Consider the following 25,101-nt stretch of genomic DNA (forward strand, 5'->3'; position numbering starts at 1 on the left):
CAGAGACGGGGTACTGAGTGGCGCTCGGTCTCACTGTAAATAATCACCCTTTTATAGCCGTGGGCTTTAAGACTGCAGTTTAACACATAGGCTTGGTTTAAAGCACTATTTTTAGACATTTAACCGCATCTGAGGTGTGAGCTCTGAGTGTGGGATGAACTGTAAGTAACAGTTTTAGTACTTCTCTGCGGGTCGGTATTTCGCTGTTGTTAGCGTTAGCTTCTGCGTAGCTGCCTTTTGGTTAGATTAAGTTTAGTTAAGAATAAATGGGAAAAAACGAAAACGACCTCCTTCTGTTCTAGTGTTAAACTATGTCCTGAAAAGCTGTTACACGCTCATATTTGAGGGTGAGTCGGGTTTTTTGAAATCGACGGTCTTGCTGTGCTTGGCCCAGAGGACGTGGCAACAGTTGCCTGCTTTTAAAATAGATTTTTTCCTCAAACAAACGAGATTAACAAGGGTTTAAATATATTTTACCGGCACATGACCTCGAATGGGGCAATTGAATCACTCGTTTATGTGATATTTCATGCCTCGTTACACTTTGAAGGAATAAGAAGCGAAATATAAATTCAGTTAGAAATATGGACAAAAGAATTATGAGAAATGCACGTTTTTTAAAAGGTTTAATGCAATACTGTGTAAAAGCGGTATGAAATAAAACTGTCTCTGCAGAAGATATTATATCCTGACTAATTTGTGTTTAAATGTACCAGCTCAAACAGTTCTACTTTCTTCTCAAACATGGCCAGTATTCCAACCCAAAATGATCGTTTATGTCCTGAAAATATGCATTTGATTTTTCAGCACATCCCACTGACCCTTTACCAGAATACCAGTGTCCACCATCTCATCGTCTTCCCCCGTTCTGTCTGCTCTGTCGTTTTCCTGGATGAATGCCCACTAAACCTGGCCATCCATATGACGGAAGAAAAAAATGTTTTCATCAGTCCAAGATCCAGTTATTGTGTATTTCGGGTTATAATTACCTTGCAATAAATCAGCATGGTTACACTAAGGGGTCTGTTGCTACGCTGCTGGAGCACTATTGTGTGATACATGCCATTTTTTGACAGATTTGTCAAGGAGACACTCATAAAAATATTCGCCACAGCTGTGCTTTGGTCAGTTTGGACTATTAGCCTTTGTTGCCCTTGTGCCTCAGTGAACATTGAGGGCAGTGCCTTGTCACTAGGGTTGTGCCGTATTGTATCGATCACAGTATTGTCATAACATTTAAAACAATTAAAATAAAGTCAGTGTTGTGATATTCTGACTTTTTTATGTAATGGCATTAGGGCTGCAACTAGTGATTATTTTGATAATCGATTAATCTGTAGATTATTTTTTTATATTAATCGATTATTAATCGGATAAAAAGGAAGACAAAGCCAAATTTGGTTTCCTGTCTGTTACTAACATATTCAGGACACCATCAGTGAGAACAGCTGCTTGCTGTGGTGTGTAGATCTTCTTCAAAACATAGTCAGCAATGCTGGGCTGTTTCTATCTGAGGTGAGAAAGAAAGTGTAGATATGAACACACACCTTTTTTAAGTTAATAACTACTGATCTAAAATGCAGACAACAATGCAGGCAACTGAAATTACAGAAATGGATATTGGGTGATGATGCCATGTGCTGAGAATAAAAGGGAAATTCAACAAACACATGATCAGATATCGTTAAGATATTTAAGATTTTAGAGAACTAATGTTGTAATTATATAAGGAACACACAACCTACCATTATTAAAAATTAGTGTTTACATGAAGAATTAACCCAACCGTTACATTAATTTTATATTTATCAATATTTAACATGTATGTATGTAACGTAATATACACTTATAATGTAATATACACAATATATTGTGTGATACTCAAACACTAACACGCAGCGCCAGTCAGAAAAGACCTTGAAAAAGGCTTTAAATATATTATTAATATATTTATTATTATTATTATATTTATTTTAAATATATATAAAACATTAAAAAATGTTTTAAAAATTTTTTTTAAACTCTGAATGTAACTGCCGCCACATTTAAGGTGGAAGAGAAAACTTGGGGAAGCTAAGGCTTGTTCGCTAAACGCGAGTGTAATATAAATGTACTAAGAAAAACAAATGTTGTTTAACTACTCTATCAGGCTCTAGAAACATTTTAGTGAGAGAAAAAGTAGAATTAACTTACTATACTTCATCTCTTTCACACATAGCTCCAACAGGCTTCATTTTCAGGTGCTCATGCAGTGATGTTGTGCTGCTGTGCCATGCGAGATCAGCTGTGCCCATTTTGCACCTAACGCTGTTCCTTGAAGGCGTTAATGTAAAGTGTTACCATACTTTTGATGACTTGGGTCGTACATTTTTCCCTCTGCTTGTGCTAACATTATCCTCTGCTGTGACCGCCTCCGCCATTTTTCAAACCCTTCTTCCAGAGTTCGTCACGTGTAGCAACTGTACCTATGTGTATAATAACTTAGACCCAACTAATCGATTATTAAATTAGTTGCCAACTATTTTAACAATCGATTTTAATCGATTTAATCGATTAGTTTTTGCAGCCCTAAATGGCATCATGAATTACCCATAATATGGTGTACATTCTTTACATGAGTCTTTAAGACTCAGTGAAAGTGACTCTCAGGTGGAGGAATTTGCTCCAAAAAAGGGGAGTGACTTTAGTCATGCGGAGCTGGTTTGGTTACAAAATATCAACAGAAGGGGAAAACACAACTTGTCACCATCTTGAGCAGAAGCACCTGGTTGAGAATGAGGGGATCAAAAATGTTGTCCTGCTTTTTTTTTATACAAAATCAGAATCTAGGCAAGTTACAGTTGTTAACACAATAAGCAAATATTTACAGCTTTGTCAATATTAATTTATCATATTTTGTTTCAATGGTGTGTTCTTGAAATTAATAAATGTTGTTTTCAGTGTTTTTCGGCAAGAATATAGTTATCTCCAGAATATCCTGAAGTATTGTGATATTATTTTATGGCCATGTCACCCACCCGTACTTATCATCAGTTGTTACTTTGTTCCTTCTCTCACCACTGTCAGTAGGAGCCCCAAAGCTAAAATTCTAAATCTGTTTCAGAGAAAATGAAATACAAGCAGAGACTCCTCTGATAATGTTGGCATCCTAATAAATATCGTACATTATTGTTTTGCGTGCTGAGGTACAGTTATATATCAAAAGACTTCTGCCTTGTTATCTGTGCTGACAATATCTTCGTGTCTCATAGGCCTGTGTCAAAATGGACAGCGATTTGAGCCCACAGGACCGGAAAGACTTGGACAAATTCATTAAATTTTTTGCCTTAAAGGTATAATTTTTCACTACTTTGACAGTATTGGAGTAATTGCTGTGTCATTTAAAGGTGATGTTTATGATTGTAATGAAATTTTTCTGATGATGTCATTACCATTTGCTAGCTCCCCAGTCTGTTTGCGTGCTCAAAACAGGTATAGTGTGTTTGAGGTCCTCAGTGTTTGTAAATGGATTAAAAAAAACAGTTTTGACAGAATATGTTAGGCTTTGTCTTGCTCTGCTCACAGCAGACAAAAGGCATCTGGAGGTTTTTAGACAATGGGAGAACTCTAAAAAGCACCACCTTAGATGAGGATATTGCTCTTTTCCTACTTCATAGATTTAATTTTAGATGGAACTGATCCTAAATTCAAGAGAATGTTTACTGCACGAAAGTAAACACAGACCCAAAGTGATCAGCTAAACAACTTGAGTTACAAGCAGGCTTCTGTGGTAATTCAAACAGTGAATATAAACAAATGAAACGTCTGCCACATACAAAGAGATGTGTTTTTCTTTTCCCTCAAACATACTGTTCCACCTTAAAATATGCAGAGCTTCTAAACTTAAACAAATCAGAGAGCAGTGTTTCCTCACAAACTTTGCCTTTAACAGGAAGAGAGCTGTGGAAAGTTAACATGAATCTGTTGTGTTTGTGTGCTTTTTGTGATAGACAGTGCAGGTGATTGTGCAGGCTCGGCTGGGTGAGAAGATCTGCACACGTTCATCATCGTCCCCCACTGGCTCAGACTGGGTAAGAACAATATACGTGTAGGAAAGTCTGTCCACTCTTTAGCTATCTTGGCAATGCTAGGCCTGTTAATTTCACCCATACAAGCCCTGGCTCCTATTAACTTGAGCGAGGAGAGGCCTTTAAACTGAAAACCGAAAGCCACATTAAAGTTTTAATTTAAAGTTTTTCAAATCACTGGTAAAAGTATATTGATACGGGTGTCATTTGTATATATTCAGTGTCGCCTCTGCACTGGCCCAGGCAGAAATTAATCTCAATAGATTACTGCTTTGTTAATGACATGTGATTTCTTCATTCTTTCAGTTTACCCTGGCAATAAAAGACATCCCAGAGGTGACTCATGAAGCTAAGAAAGCTCTGGCTGGGCAGCTGCCCAGTATTGGACGTTCTATGTGTGTGGAGATCTCACTGAAAACCTCAGAGGTAATGTAGTTAATCTATAGACCCCTTTTGTAGAAAAGCAGGGACACTGTGAAATGTAATAAAAATAAGGATGTGTGATTTTTTTAAAAAAATTCTTTTGAAGCTTTGTTTTATTGACAGATGTTCAAAGGCCAGATTTCCAGTGTTTCCATTGAAACTTGAAAGTTGATTGAATTTTCAAAATATAAATGTTTCGGAAACTTGAGACAGAGGTATGCTTACTACTGTGCTACATCACATTTACATTTAATCACAATTTAATAATCTGGGAATTGAGGATACCAATTGTTAAAGTTTTGCAGGTGAAATTTTTAAATCGTTTTTTTAAATAAAACAAGCTGAAACATGGACTTCTCTGACAACAGCACATGTTTCTATTGTCTTTTGAACCATTTGAGATGAGCTTGGGCCCAGAGAACTCATTAATGCTTCAGAATAGAATTTATATATAGCTTTCTCCTTGAGTAATAGTTTAAAGTTGCTTTTCTTGATGCGTTGGTGGACTGTTAAAGGTGTTGTTCACGATTTTATGAAAATACACATTTTATAAAATTCAGAATATGTTTCCTGGCCATTTTCTAGTTCTCAAGTCTGTTTGTGTGCTCAAACGGGTCTAATGTGTCCATGAAACCCCAGTGTCTGTAAAGGAATGAAAAAACAAACTGGCTTGGTCCAGTATGTAGGTTTTCTCTCTTTGGCAGAGGCATTAGCAGTTCTTTTACACAACAGAGAGAACACTGAAAACCACGAAATTAAATGAGGAATGCTCTATTCCTGGGTAATATTGACTTGCTTTTGCTGTTTTAGATCACTTAAGGTGGAAATGTTTCCAAAGGCTGCTAACTACATTACAGAAAGTTCTACAAAACTAAACAACTCGAGTTACAAATGGGTTTCTGTGGTAATTGAAATAGTGGTAAATAAATTACAGACAAGTTAAATTCAACAGTACAAACAACAGTTGCTATTCTCCCTCAAACATACAGTTCCACTTTAAAAGCCGTGGTGCTTAGAGCTGCGTTTCCTCACAATCGTGACTGCAAGTTTTTGAAATACTCTCAAGCCCATGTGGCTTTGTTTATCAGTAGTGATCGACTGTTATGGGTTTTTTGATGGCCGATGCTGATTTTTAGACAGCGGTAGTGGCCGATGACCTCATACTGATTTGAAGTTATTTTGCTGGAGCAGATAGTGGACAGATGGCTTCTCCAAGTGACTCTTTAGACCCCTAGCTCTCCATAAGGAAAATGATTACTTTTACTGCAAAAACACAGTGTATATATCTTGTCTAGACAGAATGTCAACATCTTACATTGTTTTTCTTTACTTTTATGAGAAACTAGTCTCCTGTCCCTCACCAAGTGGCCAGTTCTCACAGAGTACAGTGTTCCTTTAAATGTCTGACGTGTTAAAAGGCAAGAGCTGCACTCTGATTGGCTGTAGAGCAAGGCAACCTCCCCTACACAACGACATCTAAGCTTTCAAAAGATTTTTATTGACTTGATTATTGTTTGTGGAGCTTGTGGCTGCCAAATAGAACCATTTGAGTCTCTCTCGCAGTGTCTGGGTCTGTTAGGTGCTGAAAACGTATGCGCTCTGCTGTGTGTTTGTCCCTCCTCCTTGGGTGCGCATCACCATAACTCTGCCCCTGATTGGTCTACAGAATTGATTGACATGTCGTTGGAAAGCTGAGAGCCTAAGCTATGCGCAGTAGGTGTGGCATGGCTCCACGGGGATATTTTAATTATTTTTTTAAAATGTGTACTATTTTCTTGGGATTTTTTTGGCCAGTACTCTTGACACAAACATCAGGATTACTCACGAACGGTTTGATGGAGAGACTAAGATTTAGTCTCGTTTTGAAGGGGACAATCTGAGGTAAGCGATGCTAACTTTGTGTGTGAGCCGCTTGTGGGCTCTTCAGGCTTCGAGAAGCAGCGGTTTTGTCATCGATGAGGAAGAAACTTTAAGTTTGGAATATCTTTTTTTTTTCAGCTTTTATTCCTTAGTCCTACATTTTAGTGTATATCTTTGTGATCCTGAGAGTCTGCCCGTTCGATTGGTGTATGATATGTACACATTGACTCAAATATGGCGCTGTGAAAAATCTGAAAATCTGTACTTTCACTAATATTTTTTCATAACAATTTCCGGGCAAGGTATATTTCGACTAAAAATACTTATTTATCGAGTGGGGTTATATATAACATAATGAAATCAATGAAAAGCAGTGACTTTAAGCTTTAATATGGTACATTGACTGTTGACTTTGGACCTGTAGTACTTGAGATATACTGACGGATACAACAATGAGTGATTTTTTTTTTAGGCACTGGCTACTAATGAGCAAAATAAGAGGCTAAATAACGCTGGGTTTCTAAGTTACGACTATCAACTCAGTCGTTTATGATGCAGATTATTGAGTGTAGGTTACAAAGAGCAGCCAGTAACAATTAGTTGGAGCTGAAGAAGAGAAAATAATTCTTACCTTTTTCTCTGATGAGACGGCATGCAGCTACAGGTTGGAGGCTTGTACTCCTGCACTTGTGCTCAATGATGTCTGCCTGTAAGATGGCAAAATGTACGCAAGGGGCGCTCTAACAGCCAGAATGAGAGAGCTGCCCACAGCACTGTCTGTGTGCATTGTGTAAATATCGGCCTCTTGCGCTCATATATCGGCCGATGCCGATCATATAAAACATGCCAAAAAATTGGCCCGGTTAATCGGCCGGCCGATATATCGGTTGATTACTACTTTTCAGTGTAGCATGATATTTAAAATCTTATGAAGTGCCATCTGAGTGCTCGAAAGTCATGCATATTCATATGGTGTCAACAATATAAAGTACGGCAGCTGATAAAAGACATGTTTATAATGTAAGGATTCAAAACAGTGTTACATGAATTTTCAGTGAACGTTTCACTCTTGCCACTGTCCCAACTTTTTTGTTTCACTTGCAAATTATCAATGTGTTTATATTTATCTTTGTACTTTAATTAGTTAAAGTTCTGATTAAAAAGACTTCACACATTCCTTGTCTTTATTGCATTTTATGAAATGTAATATGTGTAAAACTTTTCTGGGGCTTGTAAATTAGGATGACATTTGTCTTGTGCTGTGCAGTACATCTATATACATCTAACCCCGGTAAAGTTGGCTCAGCGTTCGATATTCACCCACGAATATCCTGGTAATAAATAAATAAATGTATGTACACGCCAAATGACTATTTCAATGCAATTACTACATATTGTGAACTTATTCACACACACTGGCAATCAATGGTTTTTACTCCTACAAGATGTGAAAATATCATTATCTGATTTACCGACGAGTTCTTTCTGGCAGAGAAGCGCTTTAGCGACACAACATCTTTTCAAAATAAAAGTCTTGGGTATAAGGCATTTAAATACGTAAACCCTGTAACCCACTTCTTCAAGCTGATTGTACATCAGCTTCGCTATGTGTTGCTTGTGAACCTTTTAACAAATTTGTGAAAACAGATTCTATGTCAGATTACCTATATTTTCTATATCTGGACTAAAAATTCAGACACATATTGTATGTAAATTATGAGGCTGGCGCTCCTGGGTATTGCAGCTGCCTTAACATTGGCCAATTGGTGGAAGGTTGTTCATTCTGTGATGATGCATCAGCCTTGATGCTAGCCAATGTAGGCATGTTTTTCTTGCCATAAAATATTGTTAGCCTATATTGCTAATCCTCAATGTGTGTTATCTGTCCAGTAAGGTTGAATAGGTGCCAGTTTGAAAAGAAGATTTGACTGGTATGGAGAGGAACAAGTGCCAGATAGAAAAGCAATCACTGCAATAGGACAATGTGAAATGCAATCCACACATGTCATTTCTTTTCCAAATACGGTAGAGGACTGTGATTGGATAGTGATTGCATTTCATTTGTGGCACAAATACAGCACTGCTCTCAGCTGAAATGCAATCCCTGCTTTACATTTTGCTTTGGCATGTTCACAGCACCACACAGTGGAAAACAATACAGTTGAGCTGATTGCATTAAGTATCTCACGACATAAAGCAATACAGTTGTGTATTGGTTACATTTCGAGGTGATTGTATTCAATTTTGACACTAATTCAGCATGTTATTTTTAAAATGTAAATCCTCGTATGTAATTCCTCTCCATAGACTGGCACAACATATCTTAGGAGAAGCATTTCAGGAAGCAGGAGGGACATCCATACAGTGTGTGGAATCCTCACTGATTAAAGTTGAGGAGAAAATGTGTCAAAAAAAGAAAGTCCTAGCCTGAAATATTTGTTTAACTACCCCAAAGTAATGACATTATATACTATTTTACTGTGTTGTATGCTTTGTAATATACAGTGAAAGTGGTCTTAACACAATTAAGCATACTTTTTTATTAAAGGTTAATCTTGACTCTCATTTTTAAGCTAATGCACATTTTTTAACAGATGGTGAGAGGGTTTTTAAAACTTTTATACATTTTTTTTAACACTTTGTGTTGTCCTTAGCTGATATGGCGGTGGGTTCCCAGACAGGGATTAAGTCTAGTCCTGGACTACACAGCATTTTGAATTGTGATTTTCCATTGAATGTAGGACATAGTCTAGGACTAGGCTTAATCCCTGTCGGGAAAACCTCAGCATTGACATCTAAATGTCATATGGTTGATTATTTATAGTCTGGATTATGATTATGATTTGGCTTAAGTCCTTTTTGCAAGCTCTTTCTGTTGGTTATTCAATTTAAAGCAAGAGGGTGAACAGAAAAAGGCCACGTTTAAAGAACACTTTACTAGTCTTTCAGCCTAGGATCGTTAACAAACAATTTAGTAAACCAATCGAAGGTGAAGCATGTGCATCACCTCTTTGGATGTAATGTAATTTTTGTTTGTTGTGCAGGGTGATTCGATGGAGTTGGAAACATGGTGCCTGGAGATGAATGAGAAGTAAGTGATATTACTTAAACATAGCTTTTCCCATTTTTAGCACTGGCATAGTGAGCACTAACTGAAATGATTGGCCTTTTTTCAGGTGCGAAAAGGATATTAAGGTGTCATACACAGTTTATACCCGCCTCTCTCTGCTGCTCAAATCTCTGTTAGCCATCACAAGAGTTACTCCTGCCTACAAACTCTCGCGCAAGCAAGGCCATGATTATGTCATCCTGTACAGGTAATAAAATATTACATGCATTAATTACTACATCCAGCACACAGCTCACTTATACACCTCATGTACCAGCTGATGACAAGATCACAAATTTATTTCATAACAGATCCATGATAAATTTTGTGTATTCGAAAGGTGCTTTCGTGCATTCTAGTAAAGTGTTTTAGGCAACTTTTTTGTCTGTATTTTTTTTTTTAAGTCAAGGGTTTAGTTATCTGATAATCTAAGGTACTGTCTTGGGCATAATTTGCACACTCTTGGTCAGTAAATATGAATTTCAAATAAAGCAGATCATCTGCACAGCAGATTTAGCACAGATTTTACACCCGATGCCCTTGTTGATGCAACCTTCCTATTTCACCTGGGCTTGGGACTGGCATTCCTAGCACATAAACAAGTACAGCCCCAGTGGCTAGTTACTGGACACAGCTTGAACACGCTATACACAGAGTTACCTGACACAAGGTTTGAACCCAGGCCCCCATGGCCCCTGTGACCCCAACCTGCCATCCACCCCTACTCCTGTCTCAGGCTGATGGATTTAAAATAGAATAGTCTGATCATATTATTAATTCTGTCAATTGTATCTGTCGTTGTCAGGATATATTTTGGAGACGTGCAGCTATCAGGACTTGGGGAAGGTAAGATTTTCACACCAACTTTAATTAATGCTTTTATAAGTAAAATATGCTGTTTATCATATTCTGTCTGTCTCTCTCTCTCTCTCTCTCTCTCTCTCTCTCTCTCTGTCTCTCTCTCTCTCTCTCTCTCTCTCTTCCTACATGCCTGAACAGGTTTCCAAACAGTACGTGTAGGCATTGTGGGAACTCCCATAGGCACCCTCACCCTCTCCTGTGCATATCGCACAAATTTGGCTCTGATGTCCTCCAGGTATAAAATGTAACTCCCATAAAGAGCTTAGATAATAGGGAGGCACTGATATACACATTAGATCAGAAAATATTGACATGCTAATAATATACATTCGTATAGCCAACCCCTAATTTATATACATTTATAAAGAGAGATCATGCTCAAACAACTTAAACTTTAATTTAAACAGTGTGAAGCACTTCTTGTGATAGCTTTTGATATTTTATTTGATAATTAATTCTTAATTAATTTCTTAATTCTGGCACAATGAATATAATCTGTATTCTGAATGAATCCCCAAATGCACATTTAACTAGCTGTCAAATTAAATTAGAATTTAGAGTAAAAGCTAATAAGTTATAACTACATTGCAGCTTTTCTGGATTAAGTGTTTGGTTAATAAAGGATTAAGTTTTTAAATCTTTTAAAATGTCTTAAAAAATATTAAAATGAGATTTTTAAATTATCTGATGATGGTGTTGGGCATTTGTTTTGCAGGCAGTTTGAAAGGACAGGCCCTATCATGGGTATTATCATCGACCACTTTGTGGAGCGTCCCCTTAGCAACACAGCTCTTATGCATCCTTGCAACTACAGGTGGATTTTACATTATTGTACTATAGGACTATGTAGGGTATGTTCTTCAGTGTAGTGTAAAACCTGAGTCTTCTCGCTCTCTCTCTCTCTCTCTCTCTCCCTCTCTTTGTCAGAGCTCCTGGTGAGGAAGAGGGAACTGCTCTTGCTGGGGTGGAGGACTCCCAGGAAGTCTGCACCACGTCATTTTCCACATCTCCACCTTCACAGGTAGACTCCTGTTGTAGACCTGTGGCTTTTGCACATAAAGACACTTGTATTTAATATGTTTGTCTTCACTCCCAAAAAAACAAAGTCCCTTAAACAGCCCTTCTCAGCACACCCAACCTAGGGTTGGGAGAAAAAAAACATAGCGTAGTAATGGTAGAAATTTAGTATTGATATAAGGAGGCCCAGGAAATTAAGTTATATTTTCCATATATGTTGGGTGCACTGGCAGATGACTAGATATTTTTGTAAGGCAAAGCTTGGCAGTCATTTTACGACAACAGACTTGACGACTCCCCCAGGCATATTTGACAGACCCAGGGGGTGTTATATTTTGCTGTTATTTAGGTAGACTGTGTGGTGCATTACAGCCACAACACACACAGTACAACTAAAATGGCAACTCAATATTAATGTAAACCCGGAGCCTGTATCCTGGAGTTATGCTTTGAGTGGGAAGCACATTGCTGTCTGAACCTTTCTTCATAGTGTTCAAAGCTGAAACCCCAGCCTCACCCCAGCCTGTTCAGAGCTATTGTGGCCGGTTCAGGTTTCTTTCCTCACTAGAATTCATTAGTTCAGTAGTTATTCTGCTACTTCTTTTGTGGTAGTTGGCAATTGTTGCAGGCTGCTACCAAACAGCCAAGGGCCTAATACTAGTCTGTGATATTCTCTGCAAAAAGTGATTACTTTCTTATTCCACAGTAGCAGTTCCCCCCTCCTTCTGATAAGAATAAAGCTTTGGTAAGATTAGAATGTTAGAGGCATGCCAAATAAAAGACACTAGCAAAGAATTTTAAATTTGCATTTTAACTTTATTAAGCATCTGCAAGTATGTATTATTTAAAATAATTTAAAATATATATACATTAAAAATAACTGAGAAGAATGCAATGAATCTAAGATAAACCTGAAATATTTATATCACAATGTGTCCAAACCAATTATGTATTATTATGAATGAATTATCATTATTATGATGTTTTTGTGAGGCATCTAGTTATTTCCAGCATTACTCAGGCATGTATCTCTTCACAAGCAGACCCCAGCCTCTTACTTGTTCAAAATGCTACTTTTATTTGATAGCAGATCCTCTTTTTTTCTTGCTTTAGCTAATGCTTTAATTGTTCCATTGCCGTCAGTGTTAAATCACCATTAGCCAGACTGCTGTTTGGGTCATATACTGTCCATATTGAGTCTAGTGTCCACTCTGTACTTCTCAGCTTCTCAACATTGCTTATGTATATTTTCAATTTTTTTCTTTCCTTTTTTCAATCTGGTGTCTTGGTATCTAAACCTGATTTTTGCATAGCAAACAAGCTACACCCTGCTCAAGCAAGAGTGTACATACAGAAAGAGATTATAGGGACATGTCCTTATCAATGTCCATAGGTTTTCAGCCACGTTGTGTGAAATGCAGATGGATGGCAGAATGAGGAAAAACAGAATGGAGGAGACTGGGGCGAGGACCCTGTGTAGTGTTATTTTAGACAAATGTACAAAACGAAAACCACAATGTATATGGAATTTGATGTTAATGCTATGGAGAGCGATTTTTAACTGAAATGTAAGATTAGTTGCTATTGGGGCAGTATAAAATGTGTCTTCTCCATTGTTGAATCAACCTTGGTACCAAGGTTGTGCATGATGACTGTCCCGAGGTTCTCTTTTATTGACCCGAGTATTAACCTAGCAGTAAACAGATTCAGCGCCTTAATGTTATTGCATTAATTGCATTGATGTTACTTTTGTTTACTTGAAAGTAATGTTAAGTTTTAATTCTATCACAAGTGGACACTCGCAGCAAACACAGAACTGAGCAAATTAAAATACTCATTCCTCATGGACTGCACAATCCTGTCACCTTTCCATGTTCACCTTAAATTGTGCAGTACCTTTTACGGTGGAATTGAAAGCTGGCAAATTTTAGTTTTTATTTTAGCTGACTTCAGATTCTATCCGTTGTGAGAAGTGAATATGCTCAAAATTACTTCCTGCCCTCCATTTGCAGTTCATGCATTGACATGACGAGATCTGCAAATAACCTATTTACTACAGAGTCGTTTTTATGAGTTATTTTGATCAAAAACTTAAAATATAAATGTCTTTTAGTGTTTAATGAATGTATTTGACACACAACTCATTAGCAGATTTCGTTCTGTACTAGAAGTCCCACCTCCCTAACACTATTACTAGAAGGATTGTCTTTTCTGGCTCTTGCTAACACAAGCTCCATCAACAAGATGTGAATGCATTTTGAGTAACAGACATCTTCAAACTGTTGTGTGTTCAAAAATCCCATCTTGTATTGATTAAGTAAGGAGCATTCATTCATTCATTGGCTGTAATTGCTTATCCTGTCCAGGGTCCAGAGCCTACCTGAAATTAAATCCTCATTTAAAATTAAAATGCACTGCTCCTTACTAGGGTGACACAGTGATACAACAGGTGTCGCTTTTACACAGCTCTGGTGTCCTGGGTTGTGGTTTTGGGCCCTGCCTTGGGTGATTGTCTATGAGTAGTTTGGTGTGTTCTTGTATCTACATGGGTTTCCTCTGGGTGTTCCAGTATCCTCCTACAGTTCAAAAACACACAATAGCAAATGGATTGGCTACTCATAAGTGTCCTTAGCTGTGAGTGTGTGGTGCCCTGTGATGAAGTGGTGCCCGATCCAGGGTGTGTTCCTGCCTCGTGCCCAGTGATTACACATAGCTCTGGACCCACCGCGACCCTGAACTGGATAAGTGGTTAGAGACAATGAATAAATAAGTGTAATAAGGTGGGCTACAATGCCAGTTAATACCTGTAGTTGCTCCACCCTACAATATGTATAGATATATGATGTTGATATATGAGCGATGTTAATGAATGCCTTAAAGGTGACGTTCACCACTGTAATCAAAAATCACTTTTTTCTAAAATGGTTTCCTCACCATTTGCATCTCTCTCGTCTGTTTGTGCACTGGAATCTGGTCTAATGTGTTTACAAAGCCAGAGTGTCTGTAAACAAGCAAGAAAACAACGTGGCTTGATCAGACATGCTAGGCTTCCTCTCTCTTTGCTCACAGCAGAAAACTAGAGCCCTCCAAGCATTCATAATCATTAAAAGAGATGAGGATATTGCTTTATTTCTGCTTCATAGGTCGGTAACATTTGACTTCTTTTTGCTGTTTTATATTATTTTGGTAGGAACCCACTCTCTAACAACTCGAGTTACCAAAGTGTTTCAGTGGTAATGAAAACAGTGAATAAAGTTAAACTTTAGCCACGTACAAACAACAGTCGTTTTTCTCCTCAAGCATACAGTTCTATCTTAAAAGCTCGACGCTTATGAACATAAACAAACGAGAGGGAACTGCAGTTACCCACAATCATAGACTCTACATTTAAGGCAGTAGTAAATTTAATACGTTTGTTAAATTGCCTCACTGTTTGTGATTATACCCTCACCAATGTCAAAGCCAAACCTACACCCTAGTCCTCCAGCAATGACTTAAATTAAAGATTGATTATTGTGAAAAGATGTTGGTGATCATAATGAAAAACTATTTTTAAAGTAATTATTAATGCCATGATTATGTGATTCATGAACTTTTTTGTTATCAAGCTACCAGATTGACCTTCTCCTCATAATGTTTCTGTGGTAGTGTTTTCATTTCTCTTGTTGCTCCCTGTTCTCTCTCTCTCTCCCCCCTCTTCTCTTTTTCTGTATGTGTGTCTTTGTGTGAGTAGTGTGTGTGCACTGTAAGTCAAGCACATAGTAAGACTCCTAAGCCTGCTCTGATGGCCACTCTGAAGGTCCCCATGATGGGGCTGGGCTTCTCACAGCAAGTGAGTTCTGAGAGTGTGTGGGTGAGCTCATGTGTATGTGTGAGCTGATTGGCTCTTGAATGTGTGCAGGAAGTTTATGCATCTGTCAGAGCCTTACTGATATAATTGTTGGCATTATGGAAATCCAAATTTTGACCATTATTGCTAGATACAAGACTTCAGCTGCTCAACAATTCTCTTCCTGATGTGCCATGGGAGACTATAGATCTAGACTAACAGACAGGCCAGTCAAGTACATGGGCTCTGTGTCTACGATGCCTCCCCACACCACATGTTCAAGTTAACTTACTTTAATTATGGTTTACTATTTTTTATTATATTTTCATGAATAATATATAGTGGTTTAAATATTTTTTACATACATTTTTATATTGAGTGATCTCCTGACATGAGGGAACAACAAAGTAATACTAACAACAAAGAGTCTGGCTGCATTCAAACTGAATCTCTCTCTCTCCAACTTCCAATGAGCTGGTGCTTTAAAACCTAAACTTAAAGACTAAAACTAAACAATTCAGACGTCTATGATTAGCAAAGTTTACACAAAAGGGTACAGTAAGTGAATTTCTATGGTTATATTAAGTATAAAAGACAAAATCTAAAATAATGCTCACAGAGAGACATTATTGACAAAACAATTATTCATACAGGGCAAAAAAACTCAGTCAACTTTATGCGAGCTAATTTAAGAGTTGCAGTAGTCTTTTATGTTTACTCTTTGTATAGTTGTGGTGTGGTCTTAGTTAAAAGCAAGTTGAATTCCTGCAAGAGTTGAGAATCACAGTTGAGTCCAGAAAAAGGCTCTTTCTGCTTGGCTTTGTAGATACAGTACATGTGCTTGACTGTTCTGCTTCACAACTTTGGGCAAAAAAAACAAAAACGTGACTAAAATAAGGATATTTACAACATTGGAAATCCTTTTACTTTTGTCAGTTAATTAAAGCTTCAAAAGAATTGCCATTCTTTTATTTGCCTTTTTAGATAAATATTCTAAACTTTATTGGTTTCAAATTAGTTAAATCCTTAAACATGTCTAAAATAATAAATAAATATGGAGGGCATTCTAAAATTAAGTTTTGTATAAGTTTTGTAAAATTTTATAATATTTTTTATAATACATAATTGTTATAACTATGTTAAAACATTAAATATTGAGCAAAATAAAACAGTTTTTTGGTTTACTTAAAATGTGTAAAGTTTATTTTGATTAGAGAAACAAGAATAAGTTTTTCTTAATATGTAAAATGCTTTACTCTAGAGTTAACATTAAAACCTAGGTATCTTGGGTACACATTAAATTGGAGTTATTCACATTGAGATGTGGATTTTTTTTTTTTTAAGCTGTCAGGACCGGGTTGACTGATGGAAGCGGACGCAAATGCAATAACACAAACTTTATTGAAACAACAAAGACCTAGACAGAATGACCTGAACTTAAAGAGAGAGATACAGACTAAACCTGGAAAGAGAGAACTAAACAGACTAAACCTAAACAGAGGGAACTAGACAGACAGAGATAGCTAAAGAGACTAACCTTGACAAAGAGAGCTTAACAGAGACCTGAACAGGGAGAGCCAATAGACGAGAGACAGAAACCACACTAGTACACAAAGCACAGGATCGGAAACACTAACAGACCAGAGAGAGAAATCGACAAGCCAAGCACACGCAGCCAAAGTAAGGAATGAAACAGACAGACCAGACAGGCATACCAGGGAAAAGGGAAAAAGACCAGAGAAACAGACTAGAGAGATACACACTGACTTGAAAGGGATGAGAATGAGGAGCAGACGAGACAAACTGACCAGAGACAGACAAGCGAATGTTGAATGTCCAACAAAGAGGCACTAAGACAAGGGAACTTAAATACACACCATAGAAAAGGAACACCTGGGACAGATAACGAGAGGGCAGGACTACAAAGGGGACACAATGAGAGGGTGGAGCTAAGGCGTGACAAGGACGGAGACAGGACCAATAACAAACAGAGCCATGTGCTCTGTTTGTAGACAGGAGCAAGGCATGACATAAGCTGATAAGAAATTTCTTTGCCCAAATATTCTGTGATGTCTTGAAGAGGCCATGGCACAATTCTTACTTAAAAGTAACACTGTAGAATTTTTCACTTAGTTTCTGTATGTGTACAGAATATTACCACAGACAATATTTTTGACACATTACCCTGAAAAAAAAACAGATCCTGCTGGAAACACTTTTAGTGAATGCTTATGTGATTAGGTTGAAAAGGACAGAGTATTTCCTTAACACCTTTCTCACTTGCATAGGAATGTATGTTTATACATTGGCAGAGATGGGTAGAAAAGGGTAATTCACACTCAGACAAAAGTAAAAATTAATTGAAATAAAACTGACCTAGGGTGGCACGTTGGTACAACAGGTAGTGTTGCAGTCACACAGCTCCAAAGTCCTGGGGCTCGAAGTCCCGCTCCAGATGACTGTGAGGAGTGGTGCCTTCTCCCTGTGTCCGCATGGGTTTCCTCCAGGTGCTCTGGTTTTCCCACGGTCTAAAAACACATTGGTAGGTGGATTGGCGACTCAAAAGTGTCCATAGGTGTGTGAGTGTAATTGTTTTTTGTAATTGTTCTTTTTATTATTATCATTTATTACAGTTGAGATATTTAGACATTTTGGTCACAACGGAAAAACAGGGACATCTGGATGCAAAGCATCCCCTTGTGGAGAATATATATATATATATGCACACACACACATACATACATACAGTGGAACCTCTACTAATGAACGCCTATACTAACGAACTTTCCAAGATACGAACCGGGCATTTGAATATTTTTTGCCTTTACCAACAAACCATGACTCTAGAAATGAACCCGGGCCTCCGCAGAGCCGGCGGCTGGAAATGGCCACTGACCCCAATAGGCGAGTCTCCCAGCACCCAGACATTGAAATTGGTGCTAAGTTAAGCCGTATCTACGCTTCGTCTCCCTACATTCACCACCTACTCTCCGTTATTTCACCCACCCCCACCTCCCGTCATACAGCCAGTGCCTGTGTTACTCCTCCAGCCAGTCGTCACGTCTTCAAGGTAGCGATGTGTAACCACTTACAACTTTTTTCTTTCTTTTTTATTACTGTTTCCACTGTATTTCTTTTTTATTTTTAGTAACGCTACATGTATTTTTTTTTTGTTACTAATTTGAGGGTTTTGTAAACATATATCAGTGCAAAAAGGGTGACTTTCGGGGCGGGGGCTGGAACGCATTAATTGCTTTTCCATTATTTTAAATGGGGAAAATTGACTCGAGAAACGAACTTTTCCACTTACGAACCGGGTCACAGAAAGGATCAAGTTCGTAGGTAGAGGTTCCACTGTGTGTGTGTGTATATATATATATATATATATATATATATATATATATATATAAATTAGAATATCATCAAAAAGTTGACATTTTAGTAATTCAATTAAGAAAAATGGAACTTTAAATTATATAGACGCATTACAGAGTGATATATTTCAAGCGTTTATTTCTTTTAATGTTGATGCTTATTGCTTACAGCCAATGAAAACCCAAAGTCATTATCTCAGAAAATTTGAATATTATATAAGAACACTTTTTAATGTGTTTAATTTGAATGTATTTAAAAAATTTTAATACAGAAATGTCGACCTACTGAAAAGTATGTACAGTGTATATATGCACACAATACTTGGTCTGAACTCCTTTTGCGTGAATTACTGCATAAATGCTGTATGGCATGGAGGTGCTCAGCCTGTGGCACTGCTACCTTCCATGGTTATGGAAGATCTCATCTTCCTCTTGACAATGCCCCATAGACTCTCTATAGGGTTTAGGTCAGACGAGTTTGCTGGCCAGTCAAGCACAGTGATACTGTGGTTATTAAACCAGGTATTGGTACTTTGGTACTTTTGGCAGTGTGGACAGGTGCCAAGTCTGGCTGGAAAATGAAATTTGCATCTTCATAAAGCCTGTCAGCAGAAGGAAGTATGAAGTGCTTTAAAATTGGGACAAAATGCAGATGACATTGCTCCCCAAACTATCACTGATTGTGGAAACTGGACTGGACTCACACTAGATTCAAGCAGCTTGGATTCTGTGCCTCTCCACTTGTCCTCCAGACTCTGGGACCTTAATTTCCAAATGAAATGCAAATTTTACTTTCATCTGAAAATAAGACTTTGGACACTGAGCAACAGTCCAGTCCTTTTTCTCCTTGGCCCAGGTAAGACGCTTCTGGCGTTGTCTCTGGGTCATGAGTTTCTTGACAAAAGAATGTGACAGTGGTAGCCCATGTCCTGGATACGTCTGTGTGTGGTGGCTCTTGAAGCACTGATTCAGTAGCAGTCCACTCCTTGTGAATCTCCACCAAATCATTGAATGACCATTTCCATTATTATGTTTGGATACAGCAGGAAGGTGTTGGCGACTGCCTTCTGGACATCTGTCAAGTCGTCCCCTTGATTGTGTAACCTACTGAACCAGACTAAGGGACCATTTTAAAATCTTAGGAAACCTCTGCAGGTGTTTTGTGTTGATTTTTCAAATTTTTTTACTGAGATAATTACTTTAGGGTTTTAATTGGCTGTAAGTCATAATCATCAACATTAAAAGAAATAAACGCTTGAAATAGATCACTCTGTTTGTAATGAATCTATATAATGAGTTTCACTTTTGAATTGAATTACTGAAATAAATGAACTTTTTTATGTTATTGTAATTTGTTGAGATGCACCTGTACATCACTGTTCCTTGTAAAAATCAGCATTATTGAACATACACAGAAAAGATGCATTTACCTAAATCTAAATTTTAAAGCTGAGTAAATTTAGCTTCTACCCACCTCTGATATGCGTGCCTAAAAATGTATATACATTTAATTTCTTTCTCTTTTCCTGCTTGTCCCTTTTCTAAATAGTAATGTTTGTCCATCTTCACCTGCTCTTGCATTTTTTCCTGTCTGTTCTTCACTCCATTAGTGTGCTCCTCAACTTTTCCCACTACTTTCAGCTAATGTGTTCTTAAAAGACAGCGCTAATCAGAATTATTACTCGCGGAAATATTTGCAGTGTTTTGTAAGTTGCAGATGGTTCAATTTTTTCACTTTTTTTTTTTTTTAAACAATGGACTGTTTTCCTATTTATTTATTACTCTGAGCATGTTAAGTTTGTGTAGAATTAAAAAGGATTTATGACTTGTACATACATATATAACAATATTTTAAGAATATTCAAAGTTGCAAACCATAATATTGAAAATATCTACTTCTCTCGTGCTTTCTTTGTCTTTCTCAGCTTTGTACTTCTCGTCTGTCATATCAGACTCCCCCGCTTGGTGCAGTAGATGTGTGTCACCCTGTAGCCTGCACTGTTGCTGCTCACCCCCACCAGGTAGCCCACCAGCATGTGCACAAACACTTACATAGCAAGAGCTTATATTCATGTTAACATGGGGCTCAATGACCTTATGGAAACTTTTTATACTCACAAGTATTTAAAAGGACATGAAGTAAGCGAGGTGTGTTAAATTTAATAGATAAATTTAATAACAGATTTTCTTTTAAATCATAAAAAAAATATTGTGCATATTGTGCTTGGTGAAAATGTAATTTGTTTCTTATCTAGTCCTTTTTTTGCAACATCAATTTTTAGCTGTATAATTTGACAGTCCTTATTATTCAATTAGATAGTGTTCTTTTTCATCAGTGTCAGTTACATTGTTTTCTCTGGAATTAATGTTACATGTGACTGGTCTCTTAATAGATGGCTGTGCCAGGAAAAGACGGAGGGCTTCCACAGGTGCTGCATCAGCCCAATCATGGCACTCAGGCTGACCATGGCCGTGCTCCATCCTGCCCTGCAGCAGACATGCCCCATCAGGCCCCACCCTCTGGCTGCAGTAGGTGAGGATGGTTTGGAGCCTTTTCTTTCATGTTTCCATATGCTAACTGGTGTAGTGGTTGTTTTCGCTGTGCATGTGTTTATTTTGTATCTGTATGCAGTGGTGATGCAGATGCGCTGTCCAGGAGTAGTGAGGTAAAAAGTACATCCCCTTCAGAAGCTCTTGAGACAACCTTCACCAGGAAAGTAGGAGCCTTTGTAAACAAACCTACAACACAGGTGAAGGAGCACACCTACCAATGGCATAAATAATCCCCCAAATTTGTCAAATGGAAGATGTTGTAATATTTTTTCAATTTTAATTTGTCCAGGTGACCACAGCGAGTCTGGATCTGCCCTTTGTGGCATTTGCTCCCAGGGCATATGACCTGGAGGAGAATGACCCCATGGTATGTGATTGACCTGAACAAACACCCAGCCCACAAAACAACATAGCCATGTGATCTGCTCCAGCTTTACTTGAAATAAATACCCTAAACATTAACTTGCATACAATTATATATTAAAATGTGTATATATACAGAGAGAGGGAGAGATTTTACCTTGTCATATATAATTGTATTTTGGAGATAATTGATATGCTTAGATATTTTAAGACTTGAAATGTATGCAAGCAGTGCTTCAATACTACACAGCACAAAAAGAGCACGAATCCAGAAAAGGTGCCATTTTAGCTGAGATCTTGTTTCCTATTTTTGTCATCTCTACCCAGGTGAACCCACCAGCATCACCAACCCCTTCCTCCCCACTGCAAGGCAGTCTTCACTCTCAAAGCTCAAGTCAGAGTGGGGGCCAGGCACAGGATGACTTTGTCATGGTGGACTTTGTATGTACCCTATCAGATTGGTGATATTTCTCCATGTAATTTAGCAAACATACCATTTCATACAAACGACATAGGAAATTAAAAGTAAGCTTTGATCTGATAGGTTATTAAAAGCATATCTAATTTAATTTTTACTACAAATGAGCTCATTGGATGGAAACAGCAAATCAATTACTTTTAAGTAATGTTTAAAGTCCCAGGAGTCCAGTGCATTTTAATATAAAATGTTTTATACTATCCTTGTCATCTTCACAATACTGAAAATTTTAAATTTAATGAAGTAATATTATTCAAATTAAAAAAATAATTCAGTTCCTCAGCTTTCAATTGTTGATTTGCTTTCGCTCATGTTAGCATTTTTGGGTAAATAATATATGCCCATATAATCAACATTTAACTATATAAGAAAGCAACAAGTTTATATGTCCTGGAACTTTCAAACTAGAAACACACTCAATTATAACCTAAGCAAACTCACTTTCTATTAGTGGCCGTTTTCATCTGTGTGTTTCTAAATTATTTAGCATACTGTAAATATACATCATTTTTATATGCATAACGTCCTATTGTGTGACTAGTCTTGTATTTTAATTGCAGAAACCAGCATTCTCAAAGGATGACCTGTTACCAATGGATTTGGGGACATTTTACAGAGAGTTTCAGAACCCCCCGCAGCTTGCCAGCCTCTCCATTGATGTGAGCGCACAGTCTATGGCTGAGGACCTGGTAAGGAAGACGGTAGCATTATATAAAAAGTGAAATTTGTACTAAAGCATTCATAACAATTTCTTTGTGCTTTAAGTCACAGGGGCCATTATTTCCAAAGCATCGCAGAATAGGAGTGCTCATATATGATTTGTCCTTGTTAGTGGAGTTATAAAAAGATAGGAACCTGATACTAGAGCAGCACTCTTTCTCTGAGTATCTTTGTAGGGGTCATTGCCTTTAAAGTACCTGTAAATTCTGTATGAGGCTAAGATAAAGTTAAAGATTTTAAGCAAAAACACCTGTTTTTTGTTTTCATAAAATTCAAAGAATGCTTCCTTAACATCTGCTAGCTTTCCATTCTTTTTGCATGCTGGAAACCAGTCTAATGTGTTCAATTCAGCCCCAGTGTCTGTAAACGGGTAAAAAAATAAAGGGTCTCTGTCCGATATGCTAGGCTCTCTCCCTCTGCTCACGAATAGACCCAGCAATAGAATAGCAATGTTCCAAAATTCAGTATAAACTCTTCCCAGAAAAGCAGAGAAAATTACTGCAACAAAGAGACGGACAACCCCTGTTTTAATAGTTAATTATGATTTCTTGGGTTGATTTCCCATGTTGTTTAAAATTGAAAATATAATGTGTTTATTCTATAGGATTCCCTCCCAGAGAAACTGGCCATCTATGAAAAGAGCATTGAGGAGTTTGACGCGTTTGTGGACACACTACAATAGACCGAGTATAGACTGCTCTTCAGAAACCCTTTTTTTTTTTTGGTCTTCTTCTGATTTTCCAAAACATCTTTTAGGTGATTTCTCTGGCTTCTCTGCTCTTCTGCCCTCTTCATCATACTACAAACACACATTGTAATTGTGTATAGAATGCATTTCAGGTGGAAGCTTTGCTCTGGACACTTATAGTGGAGTGTATGACTTGCACACCACATGGAGTGTAAAGATATAGTAGTAGCTTAATTACATCCACTTCATATCCATGTCTTCTTGAGAACAATTCATTTAAGATGGCTGGGCAGCACAGTGAACATCTCCCCCACTATGGAGTCTATAAGAGGTATTTTGATTCTTTTGTTAATAGAAGTATTGTAAATACTGATTTGATTTCATCTTTTTTAACGCTGAAGCATTTGAAGATCTGACTTGCACTCTTGGTAGCTCTGTATGTGAAGGATTGTTTCAAAAGGATTACGTTATGTTTGAAAGGGTTAGGAGCAGAGTGGCTTTGGCCCAAATTATGATGATGAATGTAAATAATTCATCCTTTACTTTTATTTAACTCAAGTTCACCTAAAGCTGAAATCAGACATGTTTGATGACAAGTATAAATCACTGTTCAGGCTACTGCACCTTCATATAAATGAAAAGGCCAACATGCTATGAAACAAAACCCTGTCCAGTTGACTTTAATCCATAAATTGCAATGTAATTTATGAGTACTTTTCCTCCTGCTTATGTAAATGTAAAAGAAATGCAATTTTAAGTTATTTACAGTGCTTTTGTGGAAAATTCAATATGTTTTGTGGGCCTGTTATTATTTTTAAATTTGTACATGTAATACAATACATTTTTGGAAGGTTTCTTCTGTCAGACACTGTTTCAAGACCCTATCCAGAAAGCAGGGTTTTCCTGGACTTGGGAAGGAGGGAAATTCTTGGACACAGTTCTGTACTTGCTTATAAAACTAACCAGACTTTGTGCAAGACGTTCACCAAAACATAGTGTGTTCACAGCACCAAAGATGTCCACGTGTCTACAGTATGTTCATAATATATCGACTGGGTGTTTTCCTTTTGTTTGTTGCTGGGAGCAAGCAGTAGACGGATCATATTAACAGTAGTTTTTGGCTCAAGATGTGCAATGACCTATTGTATGGAAATCCATTTCTTCCAGGATTGTCTGTTTCTAGCAGCATTTTGACATAGTATCTTGATGTAGTGACTTGTTTTTCTGAATATTGCCATTTTCTTTAAACATTGACTTTAGTGATTTAACATCATAAATTCTAGGAAATTTAACTTTGAGATTTTGAGTCATGTAAATCAAGATTCTGTCAGAATATCTATTGTTCTGTCAATATTATGTCATTATTTAGGCATACTGTGTACAAATGCAAACATTTGCCAGAAACAGAATGAGGAAAGTATATTTGACCTTGTGAGAGTTGAATTTATAGATTTGGCGGGAGATTTTTCCTCATAGCTGGGAAACGCAAAAATCATAAAAATGAAACATTCTTATTAAAAAATAATTTCTATAGCTCAAAAGGACAATTATAGCGGACTTAATTATGAGATATTATGATGGAAAATCACAACTCTTGACATATTTTCCCCCTTCTGTCGGAGATGGGTTTCCACAGTCAGTCCAATGTGCTCCTTGGTGTCTTTCGGGAGGGTGCTATTTATCAGCGCTTTGGGCTGCAGCCCCTCCTCATTGTTCACCGTTATGGCATGTACATGTTCTGCAATAAACTGGTTCTTTT

At 37.5% G+C, this 25,101-nt stretch overlaps 1 protein-coding gene across 1 annotated transcript; it reads left to right on the forward strand.

The window, feature by feature from the left end:
- On the forward strand, window positions 1-25,082 carry LOC136677873 (autophagy-related protein 13). The gene is made up of 17 exons (XM_066655565.1): window positions 1-161; window positions 3,252-3,332; window positions 3,990-4,070; window positions 4,374-4,493; window positions 9,395-9,441; window positions 9,527-9,667; window positions 10,265-10,305; window positions 10,459-10,555; window positions 11,036-11,134; window positions 11,248-11,341; window positions 20,466-20,561; window positions 20,934-21,073; window positions 21,173-21,290; window positions 21,383-21,460; window positions 21,784-21,897; window positions 22,495-22,623; window positions 23,259-25,082. Exons 2-17 carry the CDS (start codon window positions 3,264-3,266, stop codon window positions 23,334-23,336), a joined length of 1,542 nt encoding a protein of 513 aa, XP_066511662.1. The 5' UTR covers window positions 1-161; window positions 3,252-3,263; the 3' UTR covers window positions 23,337-25,082.
- The last annotated feature ends 19 nt before the right edge of the window (window positions 25,083-25,101 follow it).

This window comes from Hoplias malabaricus, chromosome Y (genome assembly GCF_029633855.1).
Source record: "Hoplias malabaricus isolate fHopMal1 chromosome Y, fHopMal1.hap1, whole genome shotgun sequence".
Taxonomy (NCBI): domain Eukaryota; kingdom Metazoa; phylum Chordata; class Actinopteri; order Characiformes; family Erythrinidae; genus Hoplias; species Hoplias malabaricus.